Source organism: Pezoporus occidentalis, unplaced genomic scaffold, assembly GCF_034315485.1.
Source record: "Pezoporus occidentalis ecotype Australia unplaced genomic scaffold, CSIRO_AGI_Poc_V1 ctg37, whole genome shotgun sequence".
Classification (NCBI taxonomy): Eukaryota; Metazoa; Chordata; class Aves; order Psittaciformes; family Psittacidae; genus Pezoporus; species Pezoporus occidentalis.
This window is the reverse complement of record NW_026915691.1, coordinates 8,456,866-8,478,347: the sequence shown is the minus strand read 5'-3', so window position 1 is coordinate 8,478,347 and position 21,482 is coordinate 8,456,866. Positions and strand designations below refer to the sequence as shown.

At 41.0% G+C, this 21,482-nt stretch overlaps 1 protein-coding gene across 3 annotated transcripts in view; it reads right to left on the bottom strand.

Moving 5' to 3' along the window:
* TMEM132D (transmembrane protein 132D) overlaps positions 1 to 21,482 on the bottom strand; it is a 277,467-nt gene that overhangs the window by 34,801 nt on the left and 221,184 nt on the right. For all 3 annotated transcript variants that reach the window (XM_062631603.1, XM_062631602.1, XM_062631604.1), the window contains one exon: positions 7,300 to 7,443. In XM_062631603.1, coding sequence (XP_062487587.1) covers positions 7,300 to 7,443 — 144 coding nt within the window. The remainder of the gene's footprint in view (positions 1 to 7,299; positions 7,444 to 21,482) is intronic.

The following is a 21,482-nucleotide window of genomic DNA, read 5'->3' as shown; positions in this document are numbered from 1 at the left end:
GAACAGGCCATGATTACAGTCATGGGAACTAAGTGTATTTAAATCAGCTGAAAATACATTGTCACATATATTTTTGTTTTAATAAGACCATTCCCTTCCATAGGTAATACAATATTGGGACAGTCTTCCAAATGATAAGCAAAAGCAAAGTCATTTTGTGGCTGCGATATCCAGAATGACATCCATCTGTACCTCAGGCATCCAGAAAAATCCTAAATTGGGTTGAGAAGACAGTAATTTATATGGCATATTGTAACTTTTCACTGCATGGTAACAAAGCAACACAGAATTTTATGTCATGATCTGGAGGCTGGCTTACAGCAGGCACAAAGAGCTATAAATACCACATCTTCTAAAAGGAAGTGGCAGACGGTCACTGGAACTGAAGAACCCAAAGAGTTTTAAAGCTGAAGGGATCTTCTGAAGAGAAATAATCACAACTTACAATGATTAATGCAAGTTTCGGAGACAGGTGCTATTGGATGATGTGAGCCCAATTTAGCTTTCATTTCTATCAGTGTGACATCATGTGTTTCAATAATGCACTGCTGGCTTAGCCCAGTGGAAGAAAGAACTAATTTCCCTTTATATTCAGCTTGTCTATTCCTTACCTCCTTGGCACATTTTTTTCTAGCAATCAACCAATCTCTTTTCTTTGAGATGATGGAGCACTTCTCAACACTGGCAGTAAAACTCCTAATCCCCCTTGGAAGGCAAGGTGGTTTTGACATTCCTACATGGGTATCTTTCACTGTACAAATCTGACGCTCAGAAACAGGGTGAGGCACTTAGAATATCTTCACAACAGCTCCTGAGCATCTTCACTGGGGAGATTCAGAGCCACGGGGCCAGGTAAGACTTTTACATGGATGGTAATGATGTGACAGCATGAGAATGCCTGCGCAAAACCGTAATTAACACGTCATTTAAGCAAATACATAAGAGAAAGAAGCACTCCTGACCATCTCTCACCCTTAGCTACTGATTCCTACTCCAATGTCACTTCTTTCCCAGTGCTGGCACAAGCATTGTGAGCATGTGAAATGAATTCAGTGAGGGAGCAGGGAGCTGAGCAGGCAGACAGCTCATCCACAGGAAAAAAGAAGCAGTAGCAAAAGGAAAGATTAATTTTCACTCAGTTGCACTCACGGCCAGCAGAAAGACAGGGGCGGCAGCTCCATGTTAGTTCCTTTGAAACAGTCATAGATTTGCACCTTAGCAATGGTTTAACACATTAGGTACATTCATCAGTCCCTTTTGGGTTCATCAAATGATTAAATCTGCCCACTCAGATCTCCTTTGGCATTAGTGACTGGATAGTCTTTAGATTTTGCCTTATTCTTTTTATGAATATAGACATATTCTTCCTAATAAAGGAACAGAAATACCCAAAGAAAAAAGAGATTATCATCCCTGCCTCTACAAGAACACATATTCTTTCCCATTAAGTACAAAGAGACAGATTTCTGGGTATCTTCTGTATAATTTTGAGGAAGCCTTCAATCAGGAATTACTTGGATTTTTTCTGTTACAGAGAGGTTCTGTATCTTATAAGCTTATAGGCTTGCATAAATACAAAGAAACTGTAGACAGCAGTAACTGTAGCAGTCACACTGGGATTTACAGTATGGATGATTACAAAAAGGCAAACAACTCCACAAAACCTTGTTTCTTGCCAAGATTCACATCCAAATTGTGAATAAGCAGTACGGAAAAGGGACAAACCCGGTAACTTCAACAGCTTTAGGTGAGTTTCCGTCGATTCCTGGGACATGTGGGACTGTTATATCAGTTCTACATTCAGAACTCTCCTTTGCTATATCTGCTGTTCATATCAGAAAGAGAATAAAACTGGTCCCGCTCCCTTTATAACCAACACTAACAGCACATGCACTGACAATTACTATTACAACTTTTAATTTAGATACCACATTTTTTCTGAGTTTTTGCTGTCTCCTGATTGCTAGGGCAGTTGGAAGAAGGATTTTGTTCTTCACAGTTGTTTCATTGTAAGGTGAAAAGTTCAGAAAGATTCTGATGTCAGGAATACTGAAACTGAGTTGAAATGACAGGACATGATTTCATCATTTTCTATCAGAATGAAATGTTTGGACATTGCAGAAAATAAAAACATCCATTTGCTGACTTAAATCAAATGCGTGTTTCAAGACCGATCAAAATTATTTGGGATGGAACAAGGCAGTTCAGCTGGTGAGAGAAAACACATTATAATGTGGAAAAACATGGCACGAACTTGATCTTCACCGAGCCCTCAAGGCAGAGATTTATTTTCCCATTACAAAATTCAGCCCTACCCAACCACACTCTAGGCAAGTGTTCAATCCTGACAAAATACTATTTGCTGATGGGAAACTATTTTCTTTGATAGCATTCATCAAACTATGCTGATTACATCTGGCTTTTCCTTCTATTTGTATCTTCCGAACCCTGAGTAACCAAAACCCATGTGACAACTTCACTTGAATGTGATGTTGCACATTCTGGTCAGCTGGTTTAATAAGATTACTGCTTCTGAAACAGGGGCTTGCTCTTACTCACTCTTGTCTCCCACTTTGCTTTGCTCCACTGCAGGATGCTTTCTCCTCCTTCCTTCTCCCTCCACCAAATCACTACAGAAAGCACCAGGGAAGGGTGACTACTTGGCTTCCCTCTTTGACTACCTGAGCTGCTCAACTCCATCAGGCCATAACATACACCTCCAAATACCCTCAGCTGGGCTTAAACTCCAGAGATCACAGGAAAACTGTGATTCTCCATACTCTCTTGTGTGCCTTTGCAGTACTTCCTTTTCGGGGCCCTATGCCTTAGACCTGCCACAAGGGTTTTCTTTTCCAGTTAAAAGCCGCAACTGAAAACCTGTGTAATCACACGCACCTAAGAATGTGTTGTAAAAAGAATATCAGATGGACTGCCACTAGCAATATGGCTGTGAAATCGGCAGCACTGGAACTGTCAAGGCTAAACTAAGGAGCAGATAAAATCCTGGACTCAATTATCTCCTCCTTTTGATTTTTCACTCTGTCACTCCACTAACTGTAGGATTCAACTTTTCCCTGAAGTGTAAGTAAGAAAAGAAACCAGTGTAAGGAAGAAAAGAAACAGCTACTAAAAGTTTAACATTTTAAAACACTGTCTGCTTCAGGCTATTTTAAATGCTCTGACACTTCAGTTTCTGTAAAGTCTGTCACTTGTTTAAAAAGAAGGCATTTTGCCACTGATAAAACCACACTAAGTGTTACTGAAAGATTTATTAGCCTGCAGTAATATTTTACAAGTTTCCAGGCGCATTGTTATCCCCTCTAATAGAGTCCAAAGCAAACAGAACAAAGTGGGTAACAACCCTTCGCTCTATCAGCAGTAGCTTCCTATCATGTAGGCGCAATCTGGCTTTGCAACTCTACAGCTGCTTGATAAACAGCAAGCAGGGATAAAACATCACTGCTTCACTCCTCACGCAAAGCCAGAAAGATGAGATGCTGCAGAGGACAAGCAAAAATGCCTGACAATTTTCCCAGAGCCAGAACTGGTTGTAGAGCTTTGGGAAATGGGAATTCAGAAGGAGAAGCCATACCATAACATCCTGCACAACCCCACGGCTTGCCAGGTTGTGCAAGTGATACCAGAAGTCGTAACCCTCCTTTCACTCCTTCTGTCCCAGGAGTTTGCTTGTAATATAGACAGAAGTTAGTACGTCTTTATCTAAGAAAGCAACAAGATGCTCTAGAAGGACATAAGCTACAGGTAGTTTGTTAGAAAATTACAGAGTTTTGGAAAACACACAGATTTTGAATGGAATCCTCTACAAGTTACACAGTGTATTACATAAAAGAGACAGAGAAACTGTATTCCATTCCCAGTGTTGGCACCATTCACTATGTTACTTCTGGCAAGTGGCTTCTGGACAGAGCTGAGAATAATTGGAATTTTTAGTTAACTGATAAACAAAATGAACCTAAAGGAGTTTTCATTTCAGGGCAACCAAAATGCAGATTTTCAATTGACTTATCAAATTGGAAACCCAAAGCATTGGAAAGTGTTGCTTTGGAGACTTTTAGGCTTGGTTGAGCCTTGAAAACAAAGGCCATTTTGAAACGGGAATGTCTTTTCAAAATGACAGAAGATGTTGATTTTTCCTCTCTCCTCATTTTTTATTCAAATCATCTTGAGAATTTGATCCATATTAACAATTCAGCAAAAAAGTCTGCTCACCAATCTCTTTTCCATGAAGTCAGTAGGAGTTCTACAATGTACTTTAATGTTCAGAATCCCTTCACAGCACTTTGAAATCCTCACTTTAACCTTCCTGTGTCTCAGATTCCTCATTTGTGAAACCGAGCCCACAACATGCCTCCATGTTATTTTTGGTGTGGTTACTCTGTCATGATGGACCAAATAATTTCAGGTAATGATCTGTCAATAAAAATACTGTTTCAATGGACTAAATTCCATCCTGACTTCTTCAACCAAGTCTGGCAGGAAACAAGTTAGTGCAGAATTTGGTCCAGCTCTTTAAAGATCTTGGAAGTCTCAGATGAAAGAACTGAGTAATAAATGTGGTCCCTGAAACAAAAAGAAAAATGAGGTATCCTCATTCTGCAAGGAAAATGAGCTTAAACTCATCATTAATCAACACCAAGGAAACAGGAATAAAAGCTAAGCCACGAAGACATAATCAATCTGCTAGATGCGACATGACAGATGCACTGAAAAACAGCAATGGGAAAGACACAAAGAAATTTAATCTTTCTTTATATTTCAAGGGGCATCTTAAGCAGACTTTTTCTTCCATTTTCTATTCACTACTCTAATGTCCAGAGAACAGAAACTCTAATTACTGTTGCATGCTGAAGGCTGGCCAGTAATTATGTATCTTTATCTTCATTAGATGTCTGTGAATAAGGCTTGAAGTGAAACCAAGCAGGTAAACTGGAAACTCTGAGACACGTTTTCAATTAAGAGCTCCCTTTAAACTCAAGTTAATGCTGCTCAAACCTGCCTTCCTGCTGCAGAGCAGTGAACTCTAGGGGTTGTTTGCAGAAGCCCAGAACATCTTGATCTCTGACTACTGATAGGGCCTATCATTAGCGTCATTGTGCAATGATAAGCACACAAGCCCTTACTGGTATATTCGTGGACTTACAACCAATGTTAGCTATTCACTTCAGCAGTATTACAACTTCAATTTCTTTGCCAGGGTTAGAGTTGAGCATATTTATCCTACAGATTGTTGTAGATTTGTATCAGACAAAACCGTTGCACAAACATCCGATGAACATGCCAAATAATTCTGATAAAACTCCAGAAAACAAAACTGATTTTAAAAATATTGTCCAAATGATGCATTTGCTTTCAAATTCTTTTTATACAGTTAAAAAGTTAGCTAATGAGTGAGTTAGTGAGTGAAGACTTAGTCTATTAACTTCCACAGGGAAGACAAGGACCCCAATTAATTTCTTTCTGCTTTTGAACCTAGATTCAATCTAAGAGTTTGCTATACTTGGCTGATTTATCAGGTTCAGAAGGGCTTCATAGAAGCAAAAAAAATTGTCTCTTTTAAGACAGCCAGACAGACACATTTAATCAGAAAATACCAACATGGTGCCTGTTCACAGAAATAGAAACCCTGAGTAGATTCTAAAAGGGAAAAATAAAAAAATGCTGGACTTTGAAATTGCTTGGGTTCATCTTGTGTATAAGAAATTATCATGAAGAAATTACTTGAAGCAAGTCCAGTGAGCGTAAAAAATTATGTTTCAGAAAAAAAAAAACCTCTGTATAGAGAGTGCAAGAAAGATCATTTAAACCTGTACTGTGCTCTATTCTTCAATTACCCTGCTCAAAGTTATCACTCCTTCTGTGACATGAAGTTACTAAACCTGCACATATGTCTTTACTCCCCAACAGGTTCCCATATGACAGTAACAACCAAGCACCTACACCCATCTTTGCCTATAAAGGCAAAAAATGGTCACTAGGAAGAATCACTTTCAGGTGATGGGGCCCAGAGAGGCTTGCTTTGAAGCTGAACACTACCCTTGGCTGTCTGAATTCAAATTAAAATGAACTACCGTAACAGGCAGAAAGCTTAGCAATCCAGTCAGCTTCAGGGTAAGGCAAATTTCACAAAGGCCAAGTCCTCGATATGGTGCAGTTCACAAAAACTAGGGGTATAACAGGGATTCCAAGCAGCTGCAGGGGCAGCCTGTAGTATTTGTAATGGCTTTGCAACATGCTGGTTATGTTAAAAAACATTCAATTTTAACTTTTATTTGTAGCCATGTCTCTCACTTCCTCTTCTCAAGTGACAGCCACAGATGAGTTTGTGAAAAGATAAAAGCTGCTGTAGACAAGCCAACGTTTCTGTCACTATGCTGGAATACTTTCTACCACGTCTCCCACAATCACCGATGCTGACCATGTCCTTCCACTACCATTAAGGTGTGTTAACCATTAACCAAGCTGAGTAGGAATATGTAGGACTTCTTACAAGCTTTTAGTAGCAATATTGGTACAAGCTGAAAGTTCCAAGAAGCAGCGATCTTCCTGCGGATCAAGTCTGACCATATGATTCCAGTAATGAAAAAGCTCTTAAACACACTCTTGCAGGCTCTCTCCTCACCACTGACTAGGAATGTACATACTCTGAGTCAGAACTAAGATCAGCAATATCTTATTGTCTTGCCATTTATATTTCAAGGAGGTTTAGGCTACAGTGCTGTTGTACAGAGTAAATCTGCTGGTCAAATGTCTTATCCAGCAGTTTCCAGTCCATGACTGACAGTCAACATGTCTCCTGTGCCACACCCTAGTAGCAACTGTGACGAAAGAAAATTCCAAATTGAAGTTAATGTTGCTTTCAACACATTGATGGGTAACAACCAAGAAAAGACCCAAACTTTGAGCCATACAATTCCTGTTCCAATGGGGCAAAGCAACCTCAGAGGAACTACCTCCTTCTCTAGAACATCAGCTGACAACATTCCTACACAGCCCATATAGCTGAAAACTAAAAGGCAAAGGTAGAGTGAACTCCAAAAATACTTTAAAAGTGGGAAGTGACAGACAATTCCAAGTATTTGACATGCAGGATGAAAAATGTGTGATTTTGTGTTTGCTTTATTGCTCCACCAAACCAATCTGTACCTAACAGTGATAATAAACCTTCATCTTCCAGGGGTAGAACAGTTAGGAAGATGAAAGAATTTGTTATATTAGAGAACAGCACCAGTTTGCAGGGCCTCTGTCTTCGTGTAATGGAGCAGAGCAGTATGATCCTACCTTAATGACATCTTCATCTGATGATCTGCACTCCACAGATTCCAGAAGATCAGTCACAGTGCCATCATCTTCCACGGAGATCACTTTGACAGGGACAGCCACTGTTTTTCCAGTCAGAATAGCTGTGTTCAGGATCTCTGCTTCCTAGGAAACAAGAATAAAAGTCTCTTTGGTTAATATTGGTTGCTATCAATTCACTAGTACCACCTAGATTCAAATTCACTTTAATTTCTAATGGCTATGCCAAACACTGTTCCAAGTGCAGCAGGCAGGAAAGAAAAATTTCCTCCCTTCAATCCCTGAACCAAACTCCCAGTTCTGATTCAGGCCTGTTAAGGTATTTGTCATGCCCTAATTGCTATTTCATGAATGCTCCTCAAGTAACAGAGAAACCAAACACTGGAGGAATGACGCTGCACCACATAAACAAGATGTACCTTGCATCTAGCAACAGTGAAATCTCCATCCTGAGCAGCTCACTAATAACCTCAATGAGCACACAAAACTCATGTCTTAAGTCTTGCTGTTTTACCCACAAAACTGTTTTCCGAAAAGTTTTCTACAAATACTGAAATTCTGTGACACTATTGGACACATAATGTTAACGTTTAGACCAAAGAAATCCTGTATAATTGTTAGGGAACAAGTTCGGTTTGGGAATTAGGGCATTAGTTTAAGACTGCCACCGTTTCAGTTAAATGGGAATCAGGTCCTGATCAGGTTTTCTAGGATTATCCTGGCTCTTGTCAGCTAATGGTGGGCAAGCACTTGTTCACAACCGTTTTTCTTTAGCTGTAAATGACTCTTGTGCAAAACCATTCTCTCCAAAAAAGGAAGGATGCTGAGAATCATTTAAACAAAGTGAGCTCTGCTGTGACCTGTATTTCTGGTACATCACTGCTGTGAAGGTTATTGCAAAATACATTCCTTCTATTTGATTTATCACTTCTAACTTAAAAGCACTGAGCTCTGATTGTATGAAGATCATGAGACTGAACAGTGCTCTCAGTTACCTGGGTGGCACATCAGTCTCACACAGCAGATACCACTGGCTTGTGCCAAGATACACGGAGTACACAAACTGGTGCCTGAATTCTTCGGCTCCTAATTGCAAGATACTGCTCATTCCTGGAAGGGTCTCTGAGCTACTCAGATCCGTGCCTGTGAACCGCAAACTATCCCATAGAACAAGAGGCTCTTGACTTCAGTTGGTTCTTGTGAAATAAAAGCTTCCAAAGCCCCCCAAGTGCTAACTCCTCATTATCTAAATAGCTCACACTATGAGCTCTGAGGCTGACCTGATTTTACTTGTGGAAGACAACAAAGGGGGAGATTGAAACCAAGTTACCAGAAGACAACTCCCCCTACTGCCTCATGGGCTAAAGAGAAGCCGAGATTTCCCTCGTGGAAGGGACGCAGATCAAAAAGACCTTTTTCCTATTACTTAAAGTAACAGAGGCACTTTATTCAGACTCAAAGCAATACTAAAAAAAAAAAAAGGAAAAAAGGTCTTTTGATAGCTGCTTTGCTAAAGTTGCCCCATCCTCAACATGATTTTTAGGGGAGGGTGAAATAAGTTTTCACAAAAAAGAGAGCATAAGAAGAAAATCCTCTCCCTCTGTCAGCACAAAAGCCCTTCATATATTTGGATATCATAATTCATACAAAGGTGAGAATATCTGCCTGTACCATAAGGCCCTTCTGTCTTGAGTGCACCTTTGTTCCCAGTAGAGATTATATTATTCAGGCAACTGAGATCTCAGAAAAATTTGCAATTAAGTTTCCAGGTTCTTTTATTTGTTTCTCAACTGGGCTTTGCAGCGGTTACTGCATGCAGGTTATTTAGATACTTCTGCCACTCTCCTTCAGGCTCCACAGAGCTGCAAATGGGAGCAGCTTCGGCTTAACAAGTGCTATTATGCATTCACTGTAATTACAGAATCCTAGCATTAGGTCCTGATTTTGATGACATCTGGGCATGAATTTCATTTCATTGGGACTATCTGAGGCCATACCACATGCCTAGCTACTAACATCTTGTACTAAGCTGAAAAAACCTGCTCTGCCATGCAGGAACAGCTTTCTTCCTCCACTGACACATTACAGTATGACCCTTGCAATTATTTTATAATGCAATGGGAAGTTTAATAATCAAGCCTTTGAAACAGTGTGATTAATGAGGTCTGCTTACCAAAGGCAAATGTAATTTCCCCTGGTAAGAGCTAGTAACTGAGAACGGCTCTCACAAGCTCCATGAATTTCTTTCAAGTTTCTGAATTTTCCAAGTGCTAGTTTTGGATATTCATAACACAGACTGCAGTCTAACATACCAGTTTCCTGCCATTTTATGGCAACACATGCAGATGGCTACTTAGGCCATCTGCTGCTTCACCACCACTACCCTGCTTTCCTTCTCTGCTACCTTCTAAAAGCATGTGCACAGCACATCTAATCTGCAGGCAATTCTGCATGTCCAGACTCACAGCTGGCTTCAAAGCTCAGTAACATGGTCTCAGGTCCTGCCTCAGAGCTTTCTCTCTGGGCTGCAGTCTGGCAGATCTGTGCTTTACCCAATTGTGTGAGTAATCCCAATGACTTTAATAACAGTACTTACATGCAAGGAGATGAGTGTATTCATACTTGATTCTAAGGCAAGGCAGCAAATTTATACATTGCTTCTATCCAAAGTCAAAGGTTCCAAATTTGTAGTTTTTTGTCTGTTCTAGATCTACGTTCAGAAGCAGAGTGCTGCCAGAACTGTGCACAGTCCTTATCACATGTGGCAGCATTGCTGATTCTTAGGCAGCCATAAAATTCTCCAAACCAGGCTTTGTCCCCTCTGTCCCCAAAAGAAATGAGGGCGGTGCTGGGCAAGAATGCCTGGAGGTCATACAAATTTCCTGACTTCCTATCAGCAAGTACTTGCTCAGTCTTAGGAAAACAAATCCACCCAATACCTCTTTACAGTAAAAGAAGGGAAAAGCGAGCTGGTGATGGTCCGAAGGTGTGTTAACCTACACAACAATAACTGAGCTGTGCATTCTGTTTGCAGTACCTCTGCATCTACAGATGTGGAGGATGATTTCTTTAGGCACCTGGTTTGCATCCCACCCTTCAATATCGAGGCATAATAACCATTTACACCTATTTACACAGCAGGAGCAGAGTAACACACTTCTTCAGCCATTTGTTTAATGGCTAGAAAGGGCTTAGTGTTCCCCTGCTGAATCCATATAAAAATTATTTCATTTTCAGGGAACAAACATGATACTTATTTAGCTACTCAGAGATTTATAGTTCAGAATCTCAGCATGTAAATGCCATAAATCTATACAGTTACTAATTTAAAAGTGTTGCTTTTTTGCTGCTTAAGAGATAAAGGAATCTTCTGAAGAAATATTATGTTCTTTATCCATAACTAACACAGATTATAGGAGATAGGATGTCAGGGCACTGCAAGATGGGAATAGCTATGCTTTTGCAAAGCTATAGCCAAATATTCTATCAGCCACAAGCTGATTCCCTGAGCAGTTATTAAAAAGATGCTGAACTTTCTCTAACTACTATGTAGCATATCTCTGTAATTTGATCCTCCCAAGTACTAAAATGAAATAAGAATCAGAGAAAAACATTTTTCTCCATGTAACAGAAATGGAAGCTCGGGTAATATTTATTCTCATATTGCTACCGCGTTGAAAAAATAGTAATAGTTTAAAGAAGATTCTGGAGAGAGTGTTCCTTACCTACTGAAGAGATTCGTATTAAATAACTGAGCATATTAAGCCCTCCAGCAGAAACATATTCAGAAGATGTACACAGTAAGCATCCATTTAAGTAGAAATGCAGAAGTGAATACCTATTATTTTTTTTCAATTTTAATTTGTAGCTTCCCTGCAATTTAATTTCCCTTTGGACATATTTTGCCTTATAATTCCTGCGGTGAAAGAAAGGACTTTAACAATATCTTTACAAATCTTAAGGAATTTCTTTTTCTCCCCTTAGTTCTCTCTGTATTTACACAATATTTCCTAATGTTTGTATTAATAATGACATTTAAAAGAAATAAATACATGACTAACTCATGCTTAGCTCTGGGGCCCCAAAGACACAGAAAAGTTTAGTACTAGCTGTTTGCACCCTTTTCCAAAAGCATTTTAGCATGATTCCACATCAGATAATTGGTAAATGAATTAGGAATAAGAATACTGAAACTTTGAAACCTTAGACAAGTGATGCAAAGGATTAACTGCCCATTTATAATCCTTTAGACATAAACCACTGACCGAGTCTGCACCTAAATTCACCTCTGAGAAGGAGTTCAGAACACAAGGGGTCTTTCCTGAACCTCATGACTCAACGGGAGGGTGTCCCTGACAGTTTTGCCTGGCCTTGCTCTCTATGCAGTCAATACTTAAGTGTACTTTGCTGTTGGACCTTGTTAAACCACTCTTGAATTTACCATTGAACTTTGTTGTCTCACTGTCTTATCTCAATAAAGTACATTTCTGCTTCTTTCTTGCGAGTGAAGTGCATCACTCCATCTGCAACTCACACCCTTCAGAAGAAGTATTTGTCCTACTACAACACACAAGGAAAACGTATTAAAGAGTCCCCACAACACTGCAATACATGTTCTGTAGCACAGAGATCTCAAGTTACATTTTTTATTGCAGTAGTGGAATGTATTTTGCAGGCAAAATATCTAACTTGTAAAATCAAGCACGTTACTTGTTTTCAATAGAAATATGGCTTTTGGGTTTACTGTGCACAGGCCGCATTGGGAAGAGAATAAAATGCTCACTGAAATCTCCTGAAATCCAGGGCATGCCATCAAATGGGAATGAATGGCTGCTTGAAAATCCATCCCATTTGGCAGTCATTAATATGTTCCATTTTACTATTTTTTTTCTTTTCTATTAATCAGTCTGTAGAGCATTATTCCAGAGCACCACCTTGAATCCTTCTACTATTTATTTTTAAAAGACCCAGATTTTCTTCCCCCTCAGCTAGCAGCCATCTTATTTATATCAGAGAATCCATGCTTCAGCCTTGCATAACTAATTTCAAATCTTATTTAGCATCAAGTCTCAGAATTAAGAAGCTAAGTGACAGCTGTTTAATTAACTCCTTAAGCTGATTAGAAAGCATTACAGAAATCCCCCCAAGGAAGACTTTATAACTGTCAAGGGAGACTAAGGCCATGTTAATGCTTCTGTTTAAATTTAGTAAGCTTCTAAACCAATAAAGTCTAAATGCTTGACATCCTCATGGATGTGGTCAAATTCAGCTTTTTCCCTCATGTTGCCACTGCAAGGACAAGAAACAAAAATAACAACATAGAAGGGATTTGAAAAGGCAGAAAGCAGCAGCTGAACAATAAAGCAAGTAGATGCATCTCTGAAGGAAGCTGTTGTGAGTTCACACCATCTTGACACTCGGTTATACTGGATTAGTATCCAACGCTGGAGTAAAGCTGAGCTTGCACCTTAAATGCAGAGTCATCTCCTAGCTTCTGGTTGCGAGTACAAGGGTTTGTTCATGAGTTCTTTAAACTTAAATCCACCTTTAATGATAGGATTATGGCAGCTGAAATACAAGCTAGCTGGTGGGGCTAGATACATGGTGGTCCAGAGAAGCTGAAAATGCTCCAAAGCAGATTTCCTTGTTCGTAGAACATTATTGTCAGCTCTGAGCTTGCAAACAGCTTGAAATAAATAAAATTTAATTGTAATTTCTTTATTTGCCCTGTGGTTTCCAAGCCTTTAGGATGCCCTAAAAAAAAAAAAAAAAAAAAAGAGAAACAAAAAATTGTCTGCAATTCTTCTGTGTCTAGAAGAATAAAGGAACTGTGGCCAGAAATAACACAAAATAATTTGTGAGGCCTTTAACATAGACAGAAGAATTGCAAGTACAAGCTGAAATACTGCAGAAGTAAGAGAAATGATGGCAAAGCCTTAATGCAAAAATGCGAAAAGACAGACATGAACTTCAAAGTTAGGTGTTCAACGCGTGCACCTTCAACTGTGCAGAGTGAAATGTGAAGTCACTGGGAATGGGAGAGAGGAGAGAGATGAAAGCAAATTAATTACGCTTAAATTAAGCACTTGATACGTGATATCAGTTTCCTGATACTTGATCAGTTTCCTTTCTCCTTGGTACAGGCAAGAGAGCTCCACAATCAGATGTGCTGACACAGGGTTAAAAAGGACCATCAACTGAACCCCAAATGTGTGATTCTCTGCATAGACCTACCTGCTGACTCCTAGTCTTCCACATAGCTTGTAGGCAGGCAAAACTTGATTTAATAGCAAAATGTGATTGCAAACCCATTGTTTAGAAAGTAATGGGTGGCACAATAAGTGTCTCAATACATATCTATCTTTCTTCTTCAGTCTGGTATTCCATGGCAGCTCAGGCTGCCACGGAATAGGGGGAACTTAACCTCCAGCCACGCTCTTGCTCCTCCTCCACTGGGGCACAGTCAGTGCTTATGGAGTGAGCAGATTTGGCAAGGGTGAGCAGGGAAACGAAAGCACATGCACAGACAAAGCACAGCAATCACAAATTTCCAGTTAAAACCAGAGAAAAGCCAATGGCTGTATTTTGCTGTAAGGAAAAAGCAACATGGGACAATCACAGTGACTGTCTGCTCCTCCTACTGTCACACATGAGGCATTTAGGAAAAAATACCTAATTATATTTTATCTGAGAGTTAACTTTTGCAAAGCCTTTTAGCTATTTTATATTTTTACTAATGAACTTTCATCTCTGTATACATAGAACCTAGCACTGCTAAGTCTGAGGAGGAGGAAAGAGCCAACTATGTAAGACATTGCTGCATGTAGTAAATAGGGGAGAAGGCACAAATAACAGGTAGGTGTTGCAAAGGAAAAATGGGATCATTAATAAGTTGACCAGCAGTGAGAGGTCTCTCATTACACAGACAGTGATAGTCAGTATAAAGCTCTAGAAGGAAAGAAACACATCTTAGAAGCAACATCGAGGTGCTGCTGTATCTGCCTCAGTGAAGTAAGGCTGCGGCTCAGGCTTGTTTCACATCTGTATGGTGTTACAACTGGCAATCCTGGCTTGCAGACACCACCTGTTATTGTGGTCCACATCTTTAAGTGGTGACAAAGCCAGGAAATAAATCACCTCCAAGGGAGAGAAAAACATCTTTGCTTGTTGTGCCTCTTTTCCCAGCCTTTGTCTGTCTCATGTATCCGGACTGGCATTGCTCAAAACAGGGATCTTTTGGGGGCATTTGTGCAATGTCCAGTTCACAACTCAGAGCTGAGCTCCAGCTGCTGGACCAGCTAACAAGAGGTAATGGTTTTCTTTAAGGTGAAACAGCAAACACACAACAAATGCAAGAGCAACGTCGGAGTGGTAGGACATTGCCCCTGTTTTCAGTGCTAGCTGTTCTTTACAGCCCTGCTGCTGGGATAATGGCACATGAGGTTTTAACGTTTTCTGCAGTGACTTCCCGTAATTTTAAGCCTGTACTTTCTTCTAAGGATTTCTGGGCATCAGCACCACACACACAAACTATCTAGAGAGGGTAATGAGCTATTTAGCAATGGGCAGTTTGTAACATTACCAGTAAGCTCCCCAAGCCATACTGGATTTCCTTGATGCTCAGAGAGCTGAGGAACCAAGTCCTCTCATGGGAGTTCACTTTTTTCTAGCTGTAGAGTCAATGCAAATTCTAATTTGTCTCAGGTTTAAAGTCCCTTTAATGCTTTGATGTCTAACATTTAGGAGTTGTGTTAGCATACTTTCGGCAAGTCCTTTAATGCTTTGATGTCTAACATTTAGGAGTTGTGTTAGCATACTTTTGGCAAGTTCTCCTTTGGTGCTTTGGTGGTTTGCAGCACTAAGTAGGCTACCATGATCCCAGGAAGCTGTCATGTACGTTCTCAATTTATCAAAGTCAGAGAGCTATAAGTCTGTGAATTGTCAGGCTGTGGTTCTTCAGAGAAATTGCTAATTAATTCACAGGCTCCAAACTGTAACTCCATGAAGCTGCGCGTGCATACGTGATTTTGGTCTCCAGACAAACTGCTTTAGCTGATAATCAACAAGGTTTGCTCTTAAAGGCAAACAAACAAACAAACTTGTGGAAGAGTTCTTTGCTTTTTCTAAGCAGGCTGCTTTTAGACATCGTTGCAGGAGGGAAAGGCATGCCTGATTGTCAAAGGAAGACCTTTCAGAGAAGCAGAGACAGGAGATCTGGCCTAAGGTACACGGATATGCTGTGTCTGATGCTGCTGAACTGCTGAGACTGGAGAGACTGGTAGGGACATGTCATGCAAAATTAGCTAAACCCAATCAGAATTTCACACATGCAGTCAGTCTCTCAGCTCCCGGATTGATGTGCCAGCGTGAAGGCTCTTTTGATTCTCAGGCCTGCAGTTAGAAAGCCTAATGCAGAGGTTTGGTGCCTGCAGGGGTTGTGGAGCTCTGTAAGGGGTGGACTATGGGATGGGATGTAGGAATTTCCAGCAACAAAATGAAAGCTCTAGGATACCACTTCAAAGAAAAGATACCAACGAGACTCTAGCAATGCAATTTAGCAGAGCAAATATTTGGTGCAACGTGTAGCAGAACTAGAATGAGTGGGGTCAAAGTGACTGAAACAGCTTTGCTTTCATGGATACAAGTATGAAAAATCCCAAAACAAATCAGTGCCTTGCATAATACATTGGGGTTTGAATTCTTTTTCTTTCTGCTGTCACTCCCAGGCGCTACTATGAGCTGCACATGAATCCTCCCCATCTTCCACATCATGCTGTGAGCTCAGTGGTCTAAAGGGAATACTAAGGGACACGGGCAGGGAACCCTGTCCCCATCTGCCATACAGCTCCTTGGGGCCTGGCCAACACGGAGCAGATTAGAGCAACCCTTGGGATGCAGAAGTATCCAGCAGAGACATTTGACAGGGTTTTTTTCTGTCATTCTCTGCTTCCCAGAGCCAGACAGCAATGAAATCTGCATTCTTTCCTGCCTGCACACCCTGCTCCTCTCGCCTCCTGCAGACACTGATGCCCCTAGGGTGGATGACCAGCAGGGCTCTGTGCCACCAGGCCCTCCCTTCTGCCCCAGTCCTCACTGTCTGCTCTGGCCACAATCACAGTTCAGCACTGTTACAGCCAATAAGTGACAAGATGAAAGAGAGCAGAGTCTGGGAAGGGTGGGAGATAGGACTGGGAAGGAATCTGAGACAGGTAATGGGGAAAGGGGTAAGAAAGGAGGGGGACTCACAGTTTCCCCAGGGCAGGTTGACTGCTGACTAAAAAAAATACAGGTAAAGCACTGTGCGCCTTGTTAAAGGGCTTTGCAAAATAAAGTACATGCAGTCAGTGTTGCAATGGATGCTAGGCACAGCTGAAGAGTGAAGCTGTTTTAGCAGAGACCTCCCTGCTCACACACTGCTGCTCTCATACTCTGTTATCTGCTCCCTTCCTCCACATAATCACACACGGGATGAAGCCTGTTTCTGCACTGGCTGGAAGTACTGATACTCTAGATTAGGAATGCGTAAGTGACTCAATGACCACAGCAGCTACAGCAGCTTACTTGGAAAAATATTTCTTAGTACATATCACAGAGGTGTAAATGATGTGTCTTTATGGTACTGGGGAACAAGCTTTCTGTAAAAGGCTGTGTGGGAATCAGGCCCCACCAGAATCACATGAAATAAGCAAACCAGACTGAATAAAAGGAGAGCCCATGTTTTATTTTCTGATTGAGTTTAGATTTTCTACTGTTTTACTATCAAACAAATTGACACCTGAAAACAACTTCAGTATCATCCTGTAATGCGTGATGATGCACCTGCTGAGGTCTGCCTGACAGTGCTTTGTGCAGTTTTGTTCCCATATTGAAGCCCTCCTGTGAAATATTCCATTATATTCACACATCAAACTACCCCCAGGGCCTGTCTTGGTGACTCCCGTTTCCTTTATTGGCCACATGTTTGCACTGACCCATCTGAAGCAGGGCAGATGTGGACATAGGTGCAGATGCAGCCATCCTTATTCTGGATCTCAACAGAAGCATCCCCTCCTCCTCTGCTGCTTGCCAAGCACCAAGCACACAGCATCTTCACAGTCTTTTGGACTTGAGGATCTCCACAACTCAGGCACACAATGCAGATACATCATTTTCACCTCAAAGCCCGTGACATTTTTGCCCCATCCTCACTATATGCTTTGTTATCTCCAACAATTTTCCCAGCTTCTAATGTCAACCAGCCAGCTCTGTCACCAGCACATCTGTACTTTTTCCCAGCACACCTGCAGAGCTAGTTACTTCACAACCTTCTTTAATATTCAGCTCTCCCACAGGGACTACAGGATGTTGCAAGTCTTGAACAGACACGTTTGTTCTTCTCCTCCCATCTCTCACAAGTTTGGTTTAATCCTGTGAGGTCAAGCAAGACCTGTCAGTAAAACAGGTAAATCAAGATGCACATATGGCGTTTATAAATTTATATAGAGATCCAGGTCCCTCCACATCTACAAAGTACTTCTCTGACAGGAAAGCCATTTAGCACTGTCTACCACAGCAACAATCCTAACACATTTATCAACTCTGACTTGATTTCCCCATCATTTTAAAAGTTCTGCTGTCACCCCTGCAGTTTTCCAGAGGCAAAGCCTCAGGAACAGTAAGGTTAGGAGATCTGCCCAAGCCACCACAGTGCCAGCTGTGCAAAGCCAGGAGCATCTCTGGAGCTCTGCCATCCCATTCCCTTTGCTGCATATGGAAAACCCTGATAGTAACATAGATGATGCACCAAGGACAGTGGGCAGACAAAGAGAAAACGATGCAGTGACAGTGAGAAAAAAAGCAGATCTGCAAGGATGAAATCTGTCCCAATGTGGTAATTACTGTAAGCTCCCATGGCAGAGACAGAGAGCAAGGACCAACCTATTTTTTCAGACTTCTAAAGAAATAAAGAGGTTTGTAAGGAATAAGAGCAGCCACGTTCTCCTGGTCACTGTGTGGAGGAGAAGCTATTAAGTTGCCTATTCCAAAGTTTTCTTCCAGATTGGCCTTGGTAGTTTTCGTAGCACATTCATATTTAGTAATGTCAAGCAATAAGCAGTCTGAGCTAAATTGGGATCATCGCAGGGGCCTGGAAACCTGCCCCAGAACCAAAAATTCATTCATGAGCAGACTAAGGGCGAGCAGCAGGGAAGCCTGCAGCCATCGGGCTCTGCTGGGTCAGTAATTAGCTCTTCATTTGAACTTCAAACAGGAACACAAAAATAAACACGAGGGACGTTCAGAAAAAATATGATGTTCCAGCTCCCATATGGCAAATGGGGCCAAAGTCTGCTCTGATACATGTGATCACGACCTTTATGAGGACGTCATGATGCCCAGGACAGGATTTGGGTCACAGTATGTCCTTAGAAAAAATCCCTGACAGGGACTTGGTGAGGATGCTGGTCCCTGCCTGCAGCACCTGCAGAGGCTGCACCCTCCTGCTACTGTGGGTACGCTCATCCCTTCGCTGGGTCACACCATGTGTTGACACTGCAATTCTAGGAGCAAAAGTAAGCAAGTGTGCCTTTTATCCACACGTACCTTTGGTTATAACACTGCCATGTCTACAGGTGAGGAGCCCAAAAACTGCCTTTGCTTTTTATCTTGGTAAAGAGAGATCCTTATATATTCATATGACACAGCAACCACACTTTTATTTCCAAACCCTTCCCCTGTTACAAGTTCCATGCCCATAAAGGTATTTGGTGCCTGGATTTTAGTGGCACTACTGATTTAAAACTTTTTCTGTGTGATTAGCCTGTGACAACTGCTGCCAGACCCTTTGCAGATATAAATGGGTGCAATTTTGCTGATCTTATACATACTGACCCATACATTCATTTTCCTTGCCATATACAGAGGCTATAGTATAGGGAACCACAAGAATCTGAACGAAGACAGAATACTTTTAGGCCTGATGAAGTAGGCAGAGATACAAAGTAGTGAGCCCGCAAGCTCTGCTTTGATCATTTACCCTTCACAGATTTGTGACAAATTGTTTTTTCTGCATGAATCTGAACTGATACAGATTTACATGAGTAGTTAAAAAGTAATACCAACTGGGAAATAAAATCCCTAACAGCACGACAGGAAAGCAATAAACTTAAGAAGTGGTTAGACAAGACAGAAGAGTGATCAGAAATGCTTTGCAATAGAAAAGAATTAATAACAGGGAAAAGGAGCGGTCGGACACTTGTAAAGCTGGTTGTGTCAGGCTGAAAGCAGAAAATCCAAAAAGCCATTAGAAAAAAGACATGAAGAGTCTTGTAATAATATCCTGGGGAACATGCATGCTGTTGATTCGATGCCTTTAAGACTATGTTGTACATTCTGCAACTGTTGCTTAATGACTAATCCTTCTGGGATGATTGGTAGAGAACTTATGTTAGTGACAGTCCAATGTCCTCAAGGAAATAAATCTGAACTTGACATCAAATTACATATTTTGTACCCAGGACATCTGAAGTATTTTCCTAATCCGATGTATGCAGAGATCTGTATTCAGTAATTCTTCTGATGTTACTCCCAGAGTAACAGCTTTCTTTTCTTCCTTCAGCTTCTTCTCATTTCAAGTATGAGAAAAAAAATCATACGAATGAAGTGCTAGTCACTCTACCATGATTATGAAGTTGTGAACCTGAACAGTTCTAGGCTGCAACACCCACACTGACAATAAAGGCTGTTATTTGTAGTGCTAGATAACGGCACAGGAGGCTGTTTTCAGGGTCAGGCATCTAGAAGGGACTGGGACTCATATTGTAGTTGGTGATTTCAATAGCAAAATTCTCAGTGGTTTTAATGAGTGTAACCCTGATGACTAACAGATCATCTGTCTTACTGTGATACAATATTCCAAAATCTTAACCAAATGCAACTACAAGTATCTCAAGGTTCTGGCCTTTTTGTGCGAATCTGAAAATTAAGAAAGAGATGCATGAGGAAGGAGTGTTTTCCAGATAACTTGTTCAGAGGCAAGCTTACTGTTAGGAAGGAAGGGGAGGGTACACAGCCTTTTAAGATTATAAAGCCCTTGTCTGATAAATAACTGCCTCCAGATACCAACACTGAGCCTGGTGTGACCATTTATCACCTGTTACCAGCTATACAGGCTGCCTCCAGACACTGGCTCCTGCAGGAGCCATGCTGATAAACGGCTGCAGTAGGCTCAGTACTAGCCTGTGACAACCTTATTTATTGGGTTAAAAAAGAAGAAGAAAATCTTTAGATGACAGCAATAAAAGCCTGGTTCTTCTTCAAGGTGCCGCCAGACACATGGGACTGAAACAATCTGACTTTTGCTTTCATTTGCTTAGGTTTTCCTGTTTGTTTGGAATTTACTACAAGCCGGGGCCCTGCAGCCAAAAGCTGTACAAAGCTCCTGACCTACCTTGATAAAATGACAGTTTTGCTCAACAAAAGCCTGTTTCCAAGAATCAGAATTCCTGTGATGACTTGCAGTGACTTCAGTGAGATCTAGTCTGAGCTGCATTCATCGCTTATCAGCGGTTAGATGGTAACCACAATATCGTCATCATTCAATGCTTCTTTTATGTGTTTCTGCTTTCTACATTAGGAATTTCCCTCACTGTCCCCTGCATTTCAATTCCCTCTTCAAAAAAGCAAATCATCCTTTTTGCTTCCCCTCTCTAACCTTTAATTTTTTGCTGTTCATGTCTAGGACAACTGAAAAGGGCCCTAAAAGGGCTAAAAAGGTAATACAAGAAAAAAGGCTACAGGTGAGATCCATGAGATGAGCAGTGGTCTGGTGAAAGGGAGCCAAGACTGGAGAATCATAGTCTTGCATCACAAAAGAGGAACATTACCAGATGGCAGAGCTCAAAACAAACAGAAGATGATTTTTTTCCCACATAATGTAGCTAATAATGAAATTCCTTGCCACGGAAAATGGGAATGTTTGAATGCGTTAAGCTCCACTGCAATTTAAAAGCAATCAAATAAATTAAAGAAAGAAATAGATCACACTTCCAAATCACAAACATGCTGAGCTACACACCCTTGAAAGCAGCTTCCTTTGCTCTTACATTGTTCCCATGGCATTTGCTATCAGCCCCCGTTGGATATGGGGAAATGGATCAGAAAAATCTTTGTCTTTAGCCAGTGTGATT